We start from the raw sequence: 20,602 nt of genomic DNA, 5'->3' as shown, positions 1-20,602 counted from the left end.
AAAACTTTTTACCTTCAAATGCAGTTGGATATATTTTTGTTTGCTTGCCTTAGAGAGCCTCTTTCAGACCCGGGTAGGGTATTTGAGAAGGCCACAAGGGACCCAGGTTTCTCAGAGAGCCTGAGTTCTCATATTTCCATTTTATGGTTGTCACTTCACTATTCTGTAGGTTTAAGTATTGTGTTTTCTGATGGTCTATCAACTTTTAAATGTCAGAAGCTCAGTTCTGCAGTTACTTTGCTTCACAAATAGCTCCACCGCACATGGAAAGTAAATGAAGGTGGACAGAAATGGGTTGGAGGCAGAAATGAGTCTGCACAGATGCTCTGTCTCCCTCATCCAAGTGTGTAGGTCTAATGGGTGGGTGTTTTCCTCTTCCCTTGTCTGCCGTTTCCTTGCAGAGAAGCTGCTGTTCTGCTTCCTGAAGCTGGGAGGCGATAACCAGGGAAGCAATGGGTCTTACTAGTCCTATTTCTTACTCCCCTTCCATAAGCTCCAGTTACTGGATGTATTATAGAAAAGACAGGAGCCTTGACTAGTCTTACGCAACCCAGGCTATCAGTTGAAAGACAAAGCCCTGCTAAAGCAACACAGATACTGCATGCCAGCGAGAAGTAGGCACATCATATTCTGCTGTAACACACCTGAGGATGAAGTTAAATGGAGCAATTCGACAAGCCCGACAAGAGGCTCAGAAGTGGCTCGTAAGGGAGCCGCAGAGCTCCGAGGAGTTCCAGTTCTGCAGCTCCCTGGCCAGGTTGTTGTCGCTGGTTGTGGGCACCAGTTCCACGTTTTACCTTCGCATGCCTCTCGTGGCTGTGCAAATGACCAAGCAAAGAAATACAATGGAGAGTTTTACCCCTTTGGCTTAGGGCTCTGATTGTGGGGGCTTGTTTAGCATCTTGTTAGCAGGAAGATGCTGTGGAGGCCTGGGGAAGTCGGTGCTTAAGAATCCAAATTGGCAAAAGCAAAAAAAAAAAAAAAAAAAAAAAACCAACAAAAAAAAAACCAAGTTGACACCTGAAATGTAAAGATGAGACTAAAGAGAAGTTTGAACCGTGGACTTTGAAAACTCATCCATTAGTGAGAAAAATATGGAAGCTACTAAGTATTGTATTGCTCTGCCTGTGTGTACACAGTGAGCTGGGTTTGTCCTTCAGACACAACCCTGTTACTCTTCTGGTACATACACATGAAGCTAGGAAAACAAAAAACAACAACAACAAAATAAAACAAAAACAACCTGTAGCCAGGTGCCTCCGTACTGAAATGAGCTCCTCTTCCTGCCTTCCCAGGGTTGTCTGCTGGCTGGCTTGAGGCAGTTGTTTGCTGTTCTCGTTTGTGTTTAGGTAGAAGGATTTGGGAAAGAAAACAGGATTTCATCCTGGTTAAATCTCTGCCAGGAGGAAGGTCTGTGCCCATGTATGTGAACGCAGCAGTGGTGGCGTTTTCTGAACGAGAAAGGAGCCAGCTTGATTCTCGGTGTGTGGCTGGGTTCAGAGCTAGCAGTGAGTTTATTTTCCTTGTACATGGGATAGATTTGATGTGTTATGGCTAGAAAGGCAAGCAGCATTAATCCTGTTGTTGCCTTTCACAGCTGAAGCAAGACCCTCAGGAGGAGATAGCGGATGAAGGAAAATGCTCCTATCCCCCTTCTTTTTTTTTTCTTTCTCTCCATATGTTTAATTAGACTGTAAATTAGCTCGCAAATTGTGATTCAAACTGCAATTGCTGTATCCTGGTTAAATTTCCTGTGTGGTGGCTGCCCGCAGACAAGGCCTGGTGATGGCCAGGGCTGTCTAATCCCTTCCTTCCAAGCACCCTGCAGCTCTGCTTTGCTTCCAAAACTTAGGTACGTGCAACACTTGTCCGCTAGACCCGTGGGTCGATTTTTGGCTTGTTCTCAGTTACACTTCCCGTGTCGGTAATGGAAACGCGAGCCCTGCAGAGGGATGGCTGTGAAACCACATCTGCTTCGTGAGGCAGCCAGACGCCCTGCACCTGCGCCGGCCCCCGTGCTGCACAGCGCCTTGCCACCGGCACAGCCAGCCCGTGACAGGCCTTCCCCTTCGGAGCTGCCTGCGTTTTGTGTTTCTGCTGAGTCCTGTGTCTCTGTTTCTCAGCTCACTCTTCAAATTCCCGGGCTGAGAACAGCACTGGACTGGGTTTGAAAATAGCCCTTCCTCGGCCCTGGCCCGGCTGAGTTGTGGTCCCCCGGAGGACGTTGTGCTGAAAGGTGACATCGCGGCACGGCCACGGTAGTGGGCTCGCTGTGGGTGACTTCATCTCTGTGGGAATTGCCCAGGTCTTGCGGGGCTTTTCAGGGCCTCTCAGATACTGGCGGGGCTGGGCAAGGAGCCTGAGCTGTGCTCGCTGCCTCCAGAGTCAAATGTGAACTTTCCAAAGGCCTGAATGCGGCCCAGGCCGAGGTGGCTTGTGCGGGAGGCTGCTGTGATCTGTGTGCACAGCCCTGGGCTTTTTGCTGTCCCTGCCGCCAAACTGGCTTTTGTATAGGGCAGGAACTGGGGACCGCCACCCTGAGCGTCCATGTGGGGAAGCCCTGGTGCCCGTGTCCTGTGAGGTGGCGGAAGATTCCTAAAATCAGCTGCGATGCTCTGAGGGGCGAGTAGCCTTGCTCCTTCAGCCTCGTGGGTACGGAAAGCTCGCTTGGAGCTGAAGCGGACCGGGGAGTGTTGACATGCTGTGCTCCGCCAGCTGAGCTCTGCCGGTGGGAAATTTCCAGCTCACAGACAGCAACAACATCTGAATACGGGGGAAAAGGAGTATCTCTTCCAGCTTGGTCATGACTCACTGGAAGACAAACATCCAGTGCTTTAATACAAGGCTTTTGAAGGTGCTGATGTTCTCCAGGATAAAAGGCGCTATCATGGTGATATCTGCATACAAATTGCACCATATTGTTTTTTGCATTCATAAAACTTTCTTAAAAGCTAGTATTTACTGTAATTACTTATTAAAGATTAACAGTGCCCTCTGTTATGGGTATAGGCATGTTTCTAGTCTCTGCTCTGGAATCTTGTCTTTGCCACTAGCTTGTGTATTTGTAGAGATTTTCATCTAGGCCTCATCATACTGCTCGTTTCAGGCTTTATCTTCCACTCCAGATCAGCTGTAGAAAACAAAACATTGTCCTCTAAAAAGCCAATTGAAAAACCAGTCACATGAGAGCAACCTGAATTCCGTACCTCTGGGGTTTCTGCCAGCTGGGACTGGTTATTTTCCATTGAAAACGAGACATTCAGTGATAAAGTCATGCCCAATGACAGTTGAATTAATGTTTTTTTGTAGTAGGAAGTCCTCTCTTCTCATTGCTTTGTGTAGGCAGTAAAGGGAGAGCTATAACTTCAGATGGCAATAAATTTTCTGCTCTGTGGTGGATCAAATGGAAGTTTCCCAGAGCTAGAATTAAACAATAATTAGCAGCTGATAAAATCCCCTTGACATCCTGCACCTTCTTTCATGCAGCATGAATATTAAGAGCTGCTTATCAAGCACAGTTCCTGATTAATATTCTCCGGTTTGTACAGGCCTGCTGCTTGCTTCCTTGAGGAAGGATTTATTTTAAAATACATAGACTGAAAAAAGACTTGGATGCGTGAAATGAAAATTAGAATTTCTTCGTAGCTGGGCTGTCCAGTGACTGCGTAGTGAGTTGTTTGCTACTTGTACTTCAGTTATTTATTGTTAAGGACTTTTTTAAAGGATTTTGGGGGCAAAACATTTGAATATTGGCTCTGTTTTGACCCCTTGAAGGTCATAAATGTGTAAAGCAGATCTTTTTAACTTAAGTAATTATTTATTGTAGTAATTCACAATTTACAACCCTGATTAAAGCGTAGCTCGGTGCACCGTACTTCCTTGGAAGGGCTTGCTCTTGGCTCTCCCGTAGGTAGGAGCAAAGTGCCGAGGACCAGGATTACACCTGACAGCGCTGGGGAAGGTCTCTGCTTCGTCACAGGCGCCTCCCATCAGGGAGATCTTGCCTCCGGGCCCTTCTGCAGCTCTCTGCCCTGTGGCTGGGATACGTGCCAAAACAGTGGCTCGGGTGGCTCTGTTTTGGGGAGCCACCAAATGCCACAGAAAGCCCTCTCTTGGCTCTGCAGGCAGCAGCAAGGGTGATGCTGGGCATTCGAGCGTGGGCCGGCTCTCTGTATTTATCTGATATTTCCTCTGCCTCCTCGTCCCGCGCATTTGCGTGACCTCGGGCTCCCACGGGACTGCTTTCCTCCTTCTCCCCCAGGATACCGTTAATCACTTTCACAGCGACCCATTTTAAGATCTGAGCAAAAAAATATGATGAGGTAAGCTGATGTAATGTTTGCTGCTCGTGAAAAGGTTATGGGTCTGGGTAAGGCAGCAGAAGCGAATAACCGTCAAACTCTGATCTCTGAAGGAGGGGAATATGATATCTAAGGCTTTTGAAACCTTTGGACCTTGCTTTTAAAATCTGGCATTTTAATGATCTTTTCTGAGTCCAAGCAGTTATTTCAAATGGCTTTCCAGAAGCAATTTGATTTATGCAAATAAGGAAGAAAATCAATCGCCATTTCAGATATTTGCACCTGTGTCCTGTCGCAGATTTTGAGGCCGTGCATTTTTAGCTTAACAGAGCTCCGCGTTACCATTAAAGGCTTTCCTTGCTGCTGCTCTGATGAAAGAGAAGTCAACGCATCTGTACACTACCCAGTTCATCTTTTGCTGAGTGTGAAGAGACCTAAAGCTCAAAGAGATTTAATTTTCGTTTTAAACGTGCAGCAAAATCCTGGCTTGGCTGAAGGCAGTGGCAGTTTCCTTCCTGCAGAGCCTGGATATCAGAGGTGGCACCACGTCTGCCTGTTCCTGCACCGAAGGCATCCAACCTTGTCTGCTGCCTTGGCTGGCCCCGAAATCCCCTTGCACATGGGCCTTCAGCCCTCTCGCGTGATGGAAGTGTTGTGCCACTTACTGCACCCGGAGCGACGCTGACCTCTTGCAGCAGGATTCGCTTCTGTCCAGACTGGATCAGAGTTGAGCAGGCTTGCAGTCTATTAACAAATTTTGGGGACTCATTTTTTTGGGGGGGGTTCCTGAAGAGTAGTGTGGGGAAGCTCGAAGTGCTGTGAAACTCAAAAAGCTTGGATGGCTGTGGCGTATTTTTCTTGCAAAGTTCTGGAGAAAGGACGTGTAATTAAAAAATTATAAACATCGTTTAGATGTGTAATGTGTTCCTCCTATCCCTGTCTCATCCCCTTTGTGAGAACCCGGGGCCAGAATTACAGTATCTGAAGTTGCTTTTGGATCCCAGTCAGCTCCCATCTGTCATGATCTGTTTTTAATCGAATGGGTTTTCCATCTGAGAGTAGCTGTTGGATAGCGAAGGAGCAGAAATATTTGTGTTGTGAATTAGCCCAGAGTGAAGCTACAAACTTTTTTTTTTTTTTCACAACAAACACATGGAAAAATATTCTGCAGGGCAGTGCGGCTGGTCTGAAAATTGGCAACAACAGCTTCCGTCCCAGGGCCTGACCCCTGCGGGTTGCCTGTGCGGGTAAGATGTTTAAAGGGGGCCTGAAATGCTCGTGCCACTCGGTCTTATTGCCTCTCGTGAAACCGCGCAGTTGTCACCGTTGTGTCTGTGGGTACTGTGGGAGCAAGGTCACTCAGCTTGGTTTTCCAGGAGAAATGTGAAGCAGAACGGGTGAATAGCCTGGATTTTCTGAGAGCTGTGCTCTCTTGGGAGCAGCAGATGGGTCGGATACGACAATTCAGTCAGATTCAGGCTCCTTACCATCAGTGCTCTATAAAAGGCCCCAGATCTCCTTAACAGCACGTCCAGCTCTCAAATACCATGGAAGTGGGCTGTGGGAGACAGGGGGCACATGGCCTTGGGGACTGAACATGGTCGTAACAAGCAGAGAGGGAAGTGAGGCTGCAGGACCTCTGTGCTTCCAGGGCATCGGATGACACCTCGCCCTTACCAGGAAAGAAGGGGGGAAAAACCCCTTAGTGGTCTTCGGAAAAGTGTTTTTCAGCCTCGTCTTCAACACCCCTCTGGGGCTTTTCATGCAATACCTCTTATCTTTAAAAGCAATAACCCAGCATCTGCGCCTTGGCAGATGGGCTGGTGTCCTGGAGAAGAGGGTGATGCTTGTCCGTGCCTCATCCCTGCAGGCAAAGGGCAGAGCTCCTGCTGCAGGCAGGGGCTGAGGGAGGAGGGATGCTTTCCTGTTTCCTCTGCCAGATCCTTATCTCGCTCCATATGCGAAACCTGGAAAGTGCTTTAAAGACCCAGGAGCTGCCCTAACTGTGATTTCCATTATGTTGGAGTCGTGTGGTCACCTTTAGTGACCTGTGTTGGCTCAGGTCTTGTTGTGTCTCATGTATCTGTCAACAAGGCGGCAGGACCAGCATTGGGCTTGAAGGCCGGTGTATCTGAGACGAGAACTTGGCTTGGTTTTTTTCCCCTTTTTAAAAATGTTTTGGAGGCACTAGGGTCAAAAGGAAATATTTGTGTGCAATGTGTGTGTGTATGTGCGTGCACTTGTGACTCATTTTTCATCATGTCTTCTGGCAAAACAGTGTTTCTGTAAGGTGATTGTTCAGGATGTGTAATAGGGCTGGGCAAGGGAAACCTTGGGCTTGTTCTGGGCTTGTGTTATTGTTTCCACAAATGTTAGAAAACCGTCTCGCCCTCACCTACTTCACATCACCTTTGAATCAGTCTGATAGGTACCAGAGGTGCTGGGCTGAGCTGTTGTAGTGCATGTACAGGTGTGTGTTACAAACCTGTGTAAAACCAGTGTTTTACAGAGCTGCAATTCCACAGCCCCCAGAGCTGAGTTCCCTTTGAATGTCCTTGTTAAACGAGAGCCGTGTGTTGCTTGAAAGGGCCAAGGTTGCATCTCCATATAGAAGGAAAACCTGGAGCATGGTGCAGGAGACCAGTAGCCCCTTAGGGTGTTGCCTAAGGACAGGACGAGCTCTCGTGGCTGCACATGCAGCAGATCCTGGGCTCCTCCAGACAGGCAGAGGGCAGGGTGTGCAACCAGAGACCAGAAAACATGCCATCACAAAGCTTTAATCCCAGAGGCAGCAAAATCCATAGGAGCTGGTGATGAGGAGGGGTGGGAAACCACCGTTAGCTTTCCTGAGACCTCTGCTGCAAGCTGTGACAGGGCAACACCTTTAATTTCAGCTAGTCCTGCACCTTGGATGATATTCTTCATTGTGAGCAGGAGGAGCCAGAGAAATGCCGAATTTACCTGTTCTGCCCGTCCAGCCTTTGGACATACCCTGTGCTTCAGAGCCTGTTTTGACCTGTGCTTTCTTCTCCCTGACCAGGTCTATATAATCAACGTAACATGGTCCGACCTGACTTCCCAGATCATCTACCGGAGATACAGCAAGTTCTTTGATCTGCAGGTAAGTCTGTCTTTTCTTACACAAAACGTTATTTCTGCTCATACTCCCAGTCATGTGTCCAGCTGGGATGATCTACGTTTAAATAAGGCTTTGTGCTTGTTTGGTCTGTTACATGTCACGATCCTGAAACTTTTCAGACTCTGTCCTTGTAGGGTATAAGAGAAGTGGGTGGTATGCTCACAATGAGTAACTTGCACTGTAAAGACATTTGAAGCTGACATTTTCATGAATGGTTCCTATTGAAGAGGGAATCTAATTTTAAATACTTGAGATGCACTTTGAGAGGGAGCTACATCTTGGGCCCCCAGAAACTACTTCCCTAAATTGCTGAAAAGAACAGAGCTTTTGCACGCTCCCACAGCAATTTAGTAGTGGCGATGGCAGCGGAAACCTTCTGTCCCTCCTTCTAACCACCTCCCCAGCCAGCCAGCATCCTGGTTCCTGCTGATTTGTTTTAAATACCCACTGTGGCTCTGTTGCTTTATCCCATGCCTTTGTATTTAGGTTTCATCGAAAGCTTTCTTGCTGGATTGATGCTGGGTAAAGTCTGAAGCCAGGACACTAGAAAGTCTAAATTACAAAGTTTCAGTGTGGGCATCAGTTGCTTTGTTTCTAGTGCTGCTGCCAAGCACCTGTACAACTTGGGAGAGCTTTCTGGCTGCTGTCCTCTTTAGCCATAATCCAGATCCATTGTGTCTGTACCTTTCCAGGCAGCAGGACTATAATTGCCTGGGGTTATAAAACCTCTGCTTGGGAACAACTGAAAGCAAAAACTGAGGATTAACAGACTCCTGAACTTTGGGGAAAATGCTGATTTGGGGCTGCAGCTTGTGGTTGGAACTGGGCTGTGTTCAGAATATCAAATGAGTCCTCACAGCCAGCGTTAAGGACATGCACAGCTGGCTGGGCTGTGGCCTGGGAAATAACAGCGAGCCAATTTGCTAGGATAACTTAGAAGAGAAATGGTTCCTCCCTTGAGTGCCTGGTCGGAGATACCTTAAAGAGTGAGAGTTTCATCATTGCTCCCCCTTTTCACACTGCTTGGACATCTGAAGACTCCAGCCAGTTTTGAAAGCCATACTGGTTACATTCTTCTGGCTTTTGCACTGGAAGACTGGACAATTTTTATAGCCAGTCTTGACGTCCACGATTGCTGTGTGACTGGAAGACAAAAAAGGGATGTTCTTAAGCCCCTTTCTACTTCTTTCTAGCCTGAAGCACCAGGCCCGTCAGTCCCACTGCTACGAATGATATGTGCAATGGCTTCTCCGTCTCTGATGTGCTTCCTAAAGATGCTCCGCTCTGTAATCACAAACGTTTGTTGTCAGCGTGGCTTGTGCCCCGAACTGTTTCTTTCTCTCTTCTTTTTCTTTTCGCCCCAGTTCTGTTTTCATGCGTATGCTCTTCTGGGTCTCCTGGCCTTTCCTGGTAGGTTTGAAAAGTTCCCATCAGGCGTGGAGTTATCAATGGGGTTAGTGTGTTGGACAGGAAATGATGTCTCAATCAGGGAGTGAGCCCTGAAAGGTCCCATTGATAAGTGCAAGGGGGCCTAGCGCCAGTGGAAAACTCCCGCTTGCACAACGCTTCTCCCCCCACGAGAAAATACGACAAGAAAGTAGCAAAATTCCCTCCCTTAACCCTTTTCTCTCCCAGGGATCCCTGTCGGGGCCACCACAGCCTGAGCAGCGCCAGCCCTCTGCAACAGCCTCTTTAGCTCGTGCTGTGAGGCACTGCGAGTTCCCAAGGCCCTCACCTGGGGTTTCCAGCTCTTGTCGTGTCTCTGTAAGCATGTCACCATGCCTATCTGTGCCTCGGTTTCCTAGCTGTAATATGGGGACAAGGGCCTTTGTGCTCATGCTGCCATAAAGTGCTTTGAAACTCCCAGAAACGATGATTCTTTTTTCTTTTTCTTGTTATTAAATTTTTCTGGGCTCCTGATGCTGCCAGAGCATCTTGTGGGTGAGGCAGGGAAAAAAAGGGCTGTGGATCTTGAATTGCAACTTGTATTCATGATTCTAATTTGCAAGTCTGCAGTGGGAGTTAGAGGAATAAATGACAGATCAGGGCATGTTGGGAAACCCTTGCATTTTGAGGAACCCCTGGCTTGATGTGCAGTGATTCTTGCTCAGTGGCAGATGCTGCTTTACCACAGCATGGGGGGAAGCACCGAAAGCCTCAGGTAGGAGCTGGGCAGCCCCTGCTGCAGCCGCTTGCAATTGCCCACGTTGTTAAAGTTAAAATTGCCCAAGTGTTAAAATCCCCCTGGTGTTGCAGAGCAGCAGTGTCAGGGTGTAGCAGTGGAGGATTCCCCACGTTTGCTGTCTGAACTGCGACTGGCTTGTAGTGGGGATCTGTTCTGGGCCACATCTTGCCTTGCAAACGGCAGTTCCCAGTTGTATTAAGGTACCCTGAATAGGAGAGGGATTTTTGCAATGGAAAACCCGGATCAGAGCTTTTCATGGTGAAAATTGGAGACCAGCAATGAAAGTACCAGGCCCCATTCCCCAAACTCTTGAGGGGCTGAACCTGGCTCTTGGCCATAGACCACATCATTGGTGCTGGAGGTGCCACCAGCTTGTTGATGATGAAGGCAGTCTCCTCAGATCCCCCTCCCTTTGCTCCAGGTAAGGGGCTGAAATCTATGATTTCTAGATTTTTGATGGAAGCCTGAGCTTGTGACCTAGCACTGTGGGACTGGCTGGACCTGGTTTTTGCAACCTGCTACCAGGCACGGCAACGTTGCCTTAGCATAACCAATCTACATTGGTAGTTTCACTCTTCTGACGAGGCCCTTCCAGCACAAAACCCAAGCAAAGACCCAGTGAGTAGTGCTCAGCCGGTTCACAAGCACCACTCGTATCTAAAACAGCCGGAGGCTGCAGCTCCCCTCATTCCAGTGTGCTCACGACAGAGCCATGTTTCAGGGCTTCCGAAGCCTGCACGTGCCTCCTTTGCTCTTGAGTGAAGTGGAGGAACAAGGGCTGACTTGTAATGGCTTAATCAGGGCTGCGATGCCTGATGTTGACAGTGACACTGGATAGGACCCATGGGGAAGCCCGGGGGGTTGCCAGGGGCAAAGAGAAAGGAATACAAATAATTAATTTCACTACTGTAATTTCAGGTTTCTTTAAAAAAGAGCCCGCCCTTCCCTGAATGGCTGTCTCTGCGACAAATGGCTCAGAGGTTTAAGAGCCCTCGTATCATACTGTTGTATGTTGTTGTGGTGTTGCTGTTCTTATTTTTTTTAATACTTCCTAGCAAATCCTGTTAGGCACTGAAGGCACTTAGAGGCTGCTCTGTCCCAAGGATTCAAAGCCTGGCAGTGTTTAGCCGTGCTGTCTCAGCAGTGCATGTGCTTGAATTTTGTCAGGAGGTTTTCGAGATAAGTAATGGGGCGGTGAATCTGGACACATTGTGGGATTTTGAAGCTAGAGTTTGCCCCGTGAAGGTGTGGTAAGTAGAAACCAGATCCAATGCAACGAGCCAAGCTCTGTGCTGCTTCAGTGAGGTCTGGAGGTCTCTAAATGTGGGCTTAAATGGTGCCACAACACCCTGATTTGATTTAATTGCGCAACCAAGTCACATCTGCTGCTGCATGTGGGTCAAATCACGGCAGCAGACTACGTGTGGATGCCAGTGTTGCAGTAAATAGGACTGTAAGTATTGAATTAGCTCTGCATAGATGAAAGCAGTACGATAAATTGCTTGTCAAGTCCAATTATTTGTTGTCCTTCACCCTAGAGAGGCGTTTGCACCTGAGCACCGTGTGGGGTCAGAGCCACCTCTTAATGTAATATTTGAAATGCCACTTTTGGATGCACCCTGCACCTGGGTCCTTGGCTCTTGCCTGCAGTACAGAACAGGGGAGCCCTTCACGGGGAGAGCGATGTGAGCATCAGCCTGCAGCAAGTCCTGAGCCTCGTGGCAGGCTGGGGGCTCCTTCAGGCATTTTACCTGGATGCCATCTGAGTTTTCCCACCATCACTGGTGGGTTTGCTGGTGGTGGCAGCAGAATCCTGTCCTGAGCTGGTAGTCCTGGTAGACAGTGCTCCTGCTGTCCCTGAGGGAGCTGAGAAAGGACACTTTTATTGGGATAGCAGGGATCATGCCTGGCATTTCCACTCTGCAGTAAAAGACATCTACAGATGTAAGGCCCATGATTTTCCTGCTGGGAAGTGGTTTTGCAGGGTGGGGATTTGCAGTTGAGCACATGCAGAAATTTCCTAAAGCATAAGGTGAGGAAGGGTGGGGATGCAGCCAGCTCACCCTCCCAGTGGCCACGCTGGGATGGGAAGCAGCAATGGGGTTTACAACTGGTGTGGGTGTGGAGGGTGGCTCTTTTCCCCCCTGCCCAGCTCACCCTGCCAGTTGCTCATTGCCACTTGGGGCATTTTATAGATGCTGTGACCCCAGCTGGGTGCTGCCCCTCTCTGCTGAGAAACCCTCTCCCCCAGCAAAGCGGGCAGGGCAGATGTGGCCCTGCTTCAGTGCCTGGTGTCTTAGCTGAAATCACCAGCAGTGCATCTTCGGCATTTTATCCAGTGACTCCAAATGTTCTAGTCTGCTTCTGTGTCGGTGTTACTTGGTGGCTGGATCAGAGTGTGGACAGGACAAGAGCCTTAGCAGAGGGGCCCAGCTCTGTGTTCAGATACCAGCCTCTCCATCCTTCCCGTGAGGATGGTGGGTCTCTGTGTGCGAAGCTGGGAATTGCCTTTCTTGCAATTGCAAAGTGCAGCTTTCTCCAAGACAAAGCACAGCAGCTGCCTTTAGTGGCACACAGTAATCCCACATTGTGTTTCTGATGGTATGAGAGGCGAACGATGTCCCCGCCAGAGCCGCGGCAGGAATGTGAGGTAGGCAGATCACAGTCTCTGCACACAATGACCCACACAGACGTTTTGGCCACAAGGAGACATATGAAATGTCACAATTTTGAAAAGGCAAATAAACAAGGCGCTGCTCAAGCATTTGCTTTGTGTATCAGTTAGCAAAAAGTTATCTGGCTGATGCGGTCTGCTGATCTAAGCAGGTTTTCTTCAAAGTGGTGCAGAAAGAGGAACTCACTAGCAGCCAATTAGAACATTAAAAAAAAGAAAAAGAATATCAAGACTTTTATTAGGGAGCGGAAAAAGATGTAAGTTGTTTCCAGTCTGACGATAAAACATCAAGAGCTTCATTTGTTATTGCTAGGGCCATCCTGATTGTTTATAGTGCTGTAATGAAGTAACTGAGCACTGAAGAGCACATTAAACAAAAACGGTACTATAAAAAAGTCCTCGCGGTCTGTAACTCCGCTTGTTCAGACTGGCGTTCGTCTGACTGCTGCTGCTATCGATCCTTCTTCTGTACCGTGCTCTTCTGTACCGGCGTCCCTTCTTCTGTTACCCCAAGCTGTGTCAAATATTGTAACATCCACTCTCATTTCCAGTGTAACTTTACCACGTGTCTGAGCACTCGGTGTCTTACAGGGTTACTGGGATTCGAGACGACCTGGCAGCCTCGGGGTATTGGCTTCCTGGGGCAGAGCGAAGGGGGAAGCGGCACGGGGTGCTTGTGGGGCAGATGTCTGATGTAACCTGGTGAAAATGCTTACATTCTCAGCATTAGTTACTTTGGGTTAATTGCCCAAGTGGAGACCCACAGTCACTAAATCTGGTGGCCCAGCACGGTCTAACTCAGTACCGACTGTTTTTGTAGGGCATGTGGTATTTTCTGTTATAACGTCCCTGCTTTTAGCTCTGTAGGAGCGGCGGATCAACAAGCTCAAGCATGTGCTGAGTTTATCAGTGACGAAGACTGTAGGTAAGAATGCAATGGGACAGGCACGTTCCCGAGTTTGCAAAAGGCTCCCAGCCACCGCCAGGGCTTCTCAGGCACCCGGAGCAGCAGGCTCACCTCGTGGTGCCCGAGGGCGATCCCTTCCAGAGGTGCCACCCCGTGAGCAGCTCCGGGTGCTGGGGAAGGGCAGGAGGGCTGCTGGCGAGGCCCCGTGCGTGATGCAGCTTGCCCCTCTCGCCGCGTGGGAGGCTCGCATTTGAGAGATTCCCAGCCTCTGACGAGCTCGGGGAGTGTTCCTGCGGGCTACGTGTGTGCGTCTGAGGGTGCATATGGAAGCAGGCAGAGAAGCTGGAAGAGAAGGTGGGGTCGGCAGGGGAGGAGTGGGGAGAAACAGCACGGTAGGGGGGTGGGTCGAGCTGTGCTGTGAACGCACCGGGGCTCTGCAGTCAAGGCGTGGGCCTCCCTCCACTCTGGGCTATGCTGGCGTTGGCCAGGATGGTCTTTCTGGTCTCAAGAATCGCATTTTTCCTGCTCCCACTCTCCTGGTGTGGGATGCTGGGCCTCAGCATCTTGGCCCCGCTGCAGGCATTGAGAGCTGCTGTGAAATCCTCCTCCGGACCAGGCGCCTGGCACCATAGCTGACCCGCAGGGTTCAGCCCCAGGGCTTGGCTTCAAGGCCGTCCCTGGCAGTCTTGAGGCCATAGGGAAGTAGTTACTCCAGCAGTCGGGATGTACGGGTCGGTTTGACGACAGCTTCCTTAAGAACAGGATCGAAACTGAACCTAGCCTGGGAAAATTCAGAGGAAATCAGAGCGTGGCTCTGTCAACATGTCTGCTCCCAAAGGTCAGCACCGGCTCCCTGGGGACAAATGGCACGTCCTTTCTCCCGAGTAAACACGGGCCATTTGTCTGCCGTCCCAAACAGCACGTGCAGAGGCCGGCGGTGGTGAGGTCTGCAGGTGATGCAGCAAAGCAGATTTCCAGGAGAAGCCGTGAGCCACCAGTCGGGAGCGCTGGCCGCGCTGCCTGCCTTTTGGCAGCTCTGCTGGAGCTCTCGGAGCAGCCGGGCCTGATTCAGCTCTCAGCAGAGAGCCCTGCCTACTCCTCTCAGGAACACAGCCCGGCGGCAAGCCTGCCGGTAACAGGGGAATTGAAATTCCCTTGGAAAAAAAATTAGTAGCTGATGTGGTTATTGAGCTGGGAATGATTGTCTTAGATGATTAAAGGCTATTTAAATGCCATTTTTTTCCTTCTGGGGCTTAGTCAGTGCCTTAGGATACCAGCTGGCTTGGGGCAGTATCTTTGTCTTCAGTGAATAAATGGAATTGTTTATAATTCTTATTTCCATCATTATTTAAATGTTTGCTTGGCAAAACAATCTGTTCAGTTTCCAGTATTTGTTTCTAAAGAGACGGTACACGTCAGACAGCGATGAGGGCCGTGATGGGGAAATGGCAAAGCGCCTGCCCAGCTACAACAGAGGCCACGTTCGAAGAACACGGCAAATAACCTGCAGTTGTGGAAGAGACCTGGCCTGCGGGGACCCTCCCCTTGTACTTGTGCACGTGGGTGCTGTTAGGACATAAAGCTGACACTGATATCACCCATACTCTGCAGCATTGGGAATCTTTGCTGCACAAACCCAGGATCCTGGATCCCACCATGGCATTGGTGACTGCTGGTTGCTGCTTGGGGTCATTGCAGCAGGTGGGCATTGCTCCATAAAATGCTGCTAGTCCCCTAGAGTTGACAAGTACTTATTTCCCTGGTGGTTTTATCCTGTGCGTAGAATCAGTGGTATTGAAACATTTCGTTGTGCCATCGAGCAGCTTTTACCTCATCCACCCCAGATTAAATGCCAATTCACTTCTAAGGCCTTGCAGGAGCATGGCATCAAGTGGCAGGCTGCTCTGAAGCCGAGTTTTTCCCTCCATCCTTGTGACCTCCTCACGTGCAGTGCTCTGACAACCTGAGGCCCTCCGAGGGACTGCACAACCAGCGAGGTGCTCTGGGCGCTGCAGGTGAAGCACTGCCTCGGCTGTGAAAGGCCGGTCGTCATTCGCATTCAGTTTGGAGCTGCTCTTTAGTCAGGCTCCCAATCCTAGAAGTAAAACAAAGTTTAATTAAGCCACTGGCTCTATATTTAGTTAGAGAAAGGAGTAGGGTTTGTTTTTAGAAAGGTTGGGGGTGTCACAAAGAGGTGGTTGACTTCTTTACTGTGTCCTCCTAAATACACATGGTCTCCTGCTGATGTGCCTCCCCTTTCTTAGGGGATATCTTCCAGTTGTCCCGCATGCAGTGAGTGTTCCTGGCCTGGCAGCTAAACACTTCATCAAGCCTGGTGGTCTTTTAAGGGAAAACATGAACTGTAAAAATGCAAGGGGTACAGCATGGGATTGCAGAATGGACTGTGTGTACATTGATGTATCACTGATTCCTACTGGAAGAAACCAGAATTGCTCAACTGTGTGCTTGTGGTCAGCGGGTCGACTTTGCTTGTCAAGAGAAGAGCCTGTGCCCCTGGGGCCGACGGTGCCGGGGGTTTTCAGCCTGCTGCTGCTCCGACACGCCGTGCAGCTGCAGTGCGCACACGGACAGGGCGTGCTCTGAGGTGGGAAACGGTTTTGAAATTACTGCCTCTCGTGATGCTAAGGCTTGTGTTTTGCTCCGCGTGGTTTCACAAGGCCTGGATCCCACATTTACAGTGCCCTGTAAATGTCGTCAGCCCAGGGAGGGTGTGGAGTCCCTCTCCAAGGTGCGTGATCGTGCTGGGGTGGCGACGGCTGCCAGCTCTGCTTCACGGTGGACGGCCTGGGAGCTTCAGAGGGGAGGGTGCATCAGGGTGTGGAGTTACAAACTGGCTCACATTTCAGGTGGAGAGTGAGAGCTCATAAAGCAGAGCTCCCCCGGGAGCCCCCATCTCTGTAGGATCCAGCGGCTGTGGGAAGTGCCGGGGTTAGGAGCCCCAGCAAGTGCTGAGGCAGCTTCCTCCGGCAGCTGTCACGCTCGAGGAAACGTCAGAAATGAGAAGAGTGACAGAGCTCAGCGGTGCTGATCTCTCACTTAGTAAGAGCCCAGTGGGATGTGGTTTTTAGAAGGTTTATTGTCTTCATGACTGTGAGAGAGAAACCTGCGCCGAAGGCTCTTGGCCCAAAGCTTCGTAAGCATTGGGAAAGATTGGGGAAAATGCAGCTGCGATGCAAGTTCCTGTGCCAGCTTCCCTCTCCAGTTTGGATCTGACAGCTGTGAAGTGATGCCATGTTACCAGATGCTCACACATTCATGGGATAGTATTTTTGGAACCGGGCGAAGACTGAAGAAGTGTCTGTGAATATTATTTGGAAGCTTTAAACAAATTGCTTTACCTGCTCGCTAGGCCGTTTTGCCATGTATGTGGTTTTTATCAATTATCTAGAAAAAGTTTAACTTGGGCAGATCTTTCCAAACCAAGAAGCCCAAGGGAGCGCTGCAGAAATGTAATGGATAGCACATTTCCCACTGTACGAATTCTCACTGTCTGGAGTGGGAACCTGCTTTATCGAGGATTAAAGGCATTCTGCTGGGGAACAGAAAGGTTAGCTTGTGCACTAGCGTCAGGCGCTCACTCAGCATCCACCATTTGGGCTACGCAAGCTTGCTTCCAGCAAAAATCCTTAGGAATACTTGAATAATATTGAACTCCATTTATGGGCCTCCAGCGAGCAAAGAAAGCAGTGAAATTAGTCAAAAGGATTATTTGAATTGTTTTTTTTGAGGTTTGGTTTGTGTAAGTTCTCGTTATCAGTACCTCCAACCCATACCTCCTGCTGATGCCTGGGGCTGTGAGGATGGTGGGGCTCGTCTGGGTACATCTGCAGGGAGGAGATGCAACAGCCCTCCCAAATCAGCTGAGGAGGATTCAGGCCAATTTTCCTAGCTATTGGTTGCTTTTCACGTTAAAAATTCAGATGCATTAGAAACATGAGTCCCTGCAAGGTACTGATGCTAAGGGCAATGTAAAAACTTGCCTGAAATTGCCAAAATTTCTGAATGATGCTCTCACAATTTTGATGTTGGGCCCATGGATGCTGTTTTTGTCCCTGGCCCACATCTCATACGAGGGATTACGCAGAGTGGTGGTAAAACCGGGCTGAATGCCTTGCTTCACCTGAGTGGGTCAAGGCTAAACACACACCTCCTGTGGTGTCCCACCTCTGTTACTCCGGTGTTGGCAGGTCCCATCGCAGCCCGTTCGCTCTCCCCAGCAGGATTTAAAGCTCAGCCTTGGGAGGAGCCCCCTTGTTTGTTAACCTTGTTCCAGGTTTTGTTTGCTGGAACAATAAAACACAGGAGAGCAGCGTGTTTCCTTTTTTTTTTTTTAACCAAAGATCAAGATATTTTTTCTGGAATCTCTGTCTGAAAATTACATCCCTTGGCAGGATTTCTCCCTGCCCTTTCTTCCCTGAAGCACCCAAGTCCGAAGAGTTGAGGCAATGACAGTTCCCCCCCTTCTGCTGCTTTGCTGCTCGTGATCGCGTTCAGCTTTCCATTATTTATACTGCGGAAAATCGCGTGGAGTTCACACCCCCGGCCCCCAAACACAATTCCGCTTTTGTGCGGGGAACACAATCCTTCACTTTCACTGAGCGTGCGGGGACCGAGATGAGAAGTGCCTGTTGTGTTCGCATCCCTTGGCTCGCGATGAGAGGAGACGGTTGTTTTCACAAACGTCCGAAATAGCCCTGCAAGGGTTACGGGGAGTTTATTTACATTAATGCAGTTAAGTGCAAATAGAAAATCGCCCAGCCAGAATGGAAAGGTTACGCGGGGCTCTGTCAGGGCTCCTTTCCCTGCCACCTCGCCCCTCCTGGCTTTCTGCTCCCGCAGGCTCTGATGTGGGCAGGCTGTGTCTGGAAGGGACCGTGGCTCGTGGTGCTGGCGGGCCGGGCTTTGCTCACAGGACAAACAAACTCATCAGCCGGTGTTTCTTCCACCACGGACTGCCCGCAGTCCTGCCCGCCACAGGAGAGGCTCCCTTCAGCCTGATTTGTGAGCGCTGGGGGCTTTTTGCTTCTTCCCCGTAGCACCTGAATAATTCTGCAGGAGCGGCGTGCGGAGTGGGAGACTGGGAGTTTGCTTCCCACCTTATTCCCTTCCTGCGTGCAGTAGTGACACGTTTCTCCTTTTCTGCAGCCAGAGCAGTTTCGTTTCTTATGCAAGCACAAGTATTCCCACTGCAGAGCTGTCTCTTGTAATTTCCCCTTTCCCTTCCTCGGGGGAAGCATCAAGGAGTCTTCGGTGGAGCGCTCAGGGCAGCAAAACGTGCGGAGGAGCCACGCTGCTGAGCGGATGAGTGGCAAAGTGTTGCAGGAAGCGAGGATATTGGTGATCTGTGAAACCACGGCTTTTCACACGCTTGCTCCTGGGTACCCCGTTTGAGGAACAGCCTGCACACCTGGGGCTTTGCTCTCTGCCTTTGGCTTTTATTTAAAAGGGGAGAGCTGTTCTGTAGGATCTGTGCAGGAAAGGGAGGGCTTGAACTCCTACAGCACGCCGGATCCGTTGGCAGTGCCTGGGCCGGTAACTTGCATCCTGCCCTCCCTTAGCTGAGGCTTCAGCTGTGCACTCAGTGTCTCCAGCCTTAGCTCTCTGAAGCCACCCCATTGAGCTGTTGGGTCAGCACTTGCTCTTCCCTGCCTGTTCCCAAGAGAAGTGTGACAGGGTCGAGGGTCCCTTGCTGTTTGTGATAGGGGGGACCCTGAGGAGCGCTGGCTTTGGAGAAGGATCTCTCAGGCTCTCGTGTTCCTGTTTGTTTTACATGCAGTTTCCCAAGGAAAGAGGAAGCCGCAGTGCTGGTGTTTGGGGTTGGACGAGGCTTTAAAATGCAGCCGGGCCCAAGAGAGATGCTTGGAAGGGAAGCACAAACCTGCAGGCGCACGAGTGGGTTTGGTGCAGTTTCTGAAGTGCTTGCTGGTGCTAGCTGTTTCATGGGACAGGTCCTAGATATTTTAGGGACAGGTACTAATCAATTTAGCAGCATTTTTGCAAACTGAGTTAGCACAAGAGCCCCGCACCTGGGTCTTGCTGCATTTGTTTATTTTAAGGGTGTGCTAAGGAAACCAGTGCAACTTGCTGAGCTGCTACCTTCAGCCAGGTGTTTTGAGAGAGGTGTCGGACAAACCACAAAAACCCTGTGAGAGAGGAAAATGCCAGATGAGAGGGAATTAGAAAGTAATACAGAAAAGGACTAAGTAAAATGCTAACAAGAGAAAATGCTTTGGGAGAGCCAAGGTGAGCTTAATGATTGAAGTTTTGTCTTACAGGGAATGTATCTGATTCACCTGGAGCAAATTACTCTACAGGCTGTTCATTTTTTCTGGCTAATCTCTGGCTTCTGACAACCCAGAGAGTTTAGGCCCTTGTGTGGTCTGGGGAGCCTTGAAATCCAAGCCCAGGCTCGTCCCGGTCACTGCTGCGCTGTGCTGCTGCCGCCCGAGCAAAGCTGGTGCGTGGGTATGCCAGGCAAAACTTCTGGGAGGAAAATACGTTGTGGGATGGCACACGGGGAATACCTGAGTCCCTGTAACAAATGCAGGTCTCCCTGCAGTTTCTGGTGTGTTGGCGACTGCTTGCGCAGCTTTGCCAAAACTTCTGCAGTTGTACGTGACACTTACTGTGTTGCTGTGCTGAGGGTGCTGGTCTCTGGCTCATCTTGTTTGCAGATGCAGGTGGGATTTGGGATTTGGTGTTTCAGGAGCTGGCAGAGATTTGGTTACCGTTGGGATCTGGGAATAGGGAAGATGGAACTTTACAGGGTGGTGTGCTCCACAAAGGTAGTCCCTAGGTGTCCTTGTGCAAAGGGAGAAGTTGGCAAAAAGCATTTCCAAGTTGGAGGAAGCCCTACAAAACGTCAGGTTCGCCTGGGAGCAGCCCTGGAGTACGAGGCTGAGCAGGGGCTGCTGTGGGCCGCCGGAGCATCGGCGCTGTAGGGTCGTGCCTGTTGCAGTTAAGAAACCTCATCTCAAATCCTGTCCCGCTCCTAGGTCAAAATAGTTTCATTGCCTTAGTACGGGGATGTTTTTTGTGCAATTACAAGCCGGGAGTCTGCGGTGCGGAACGAGGAACGGGGAACTGCTGGTGCGGCAGGGAGGTTATCTGGAAATATCTACCCATAAAATGGGGGCTATAATCAGCCGCCTGGAGAAAGTTTATTCATTAATGTTTGTAAAGTGCTTTGAAGTCTTTGGCTGGGAGTCCTTTTAACAGAGCCAAACGTTAGTTGTATTACAGTAGCTAAGCCAGACCTTAATGACCACGTTCCCTCTCCTCCCCCCAAACCCCCAGCCTTTTCTAACAGGGTTTGGTGAAGAAGTGAAAAGTCAGCAGAGTGACCAAAGAAAAGCGAAGTGCTCAGCAGAAATAT

At 49.8% G+C, this 20,602-nt stretch overlaps 1 protein-coding gene across 3 annotated transcripts in view; it reads left to right on the top strand.

The window, feature by feature from the left end:
• The window catches only part of SH3PXD2A (SH3 and PX domains 2A), a 252,617-nt gene that overhangs the window by 33,062 nt on the left and 198,953 nt on the right, over positions 1-20,602 (top strand). For all 3 annotated transcript variants that reach the window (XM_080597790.1, XM_080597791.1, XM_080597789.1), the window contains exon 2: positions 7,342-7,422. In XM_080597790.1, coding sequence (XP_080453916.1) covers positions 7,342-7,422 — 81 coding nt within the window. The remainder of the gene's footprint in view (positions 1-7,341; positions 7,423-20,602) is intronic.

The sequence above is a fragment of the Anser brachyrhynchus genome (genome assembly GCF_964034855.1).
Source record: "Anser brachyrhynchus genome assembly, chromosome: 6".
Classification (NCBI taxonomy): domain Eukaryota; kingdom Metazoa; phylum Chordata; class Aves; order Anseriformes; family Anatidae; genus Anser; species Anser brachyrhynchus.
The sequence above is the reverse complement of the archived record's forward strand: the minus strand, read 5'-3'. Positions and strand labels throughout refer to the sequence as shown.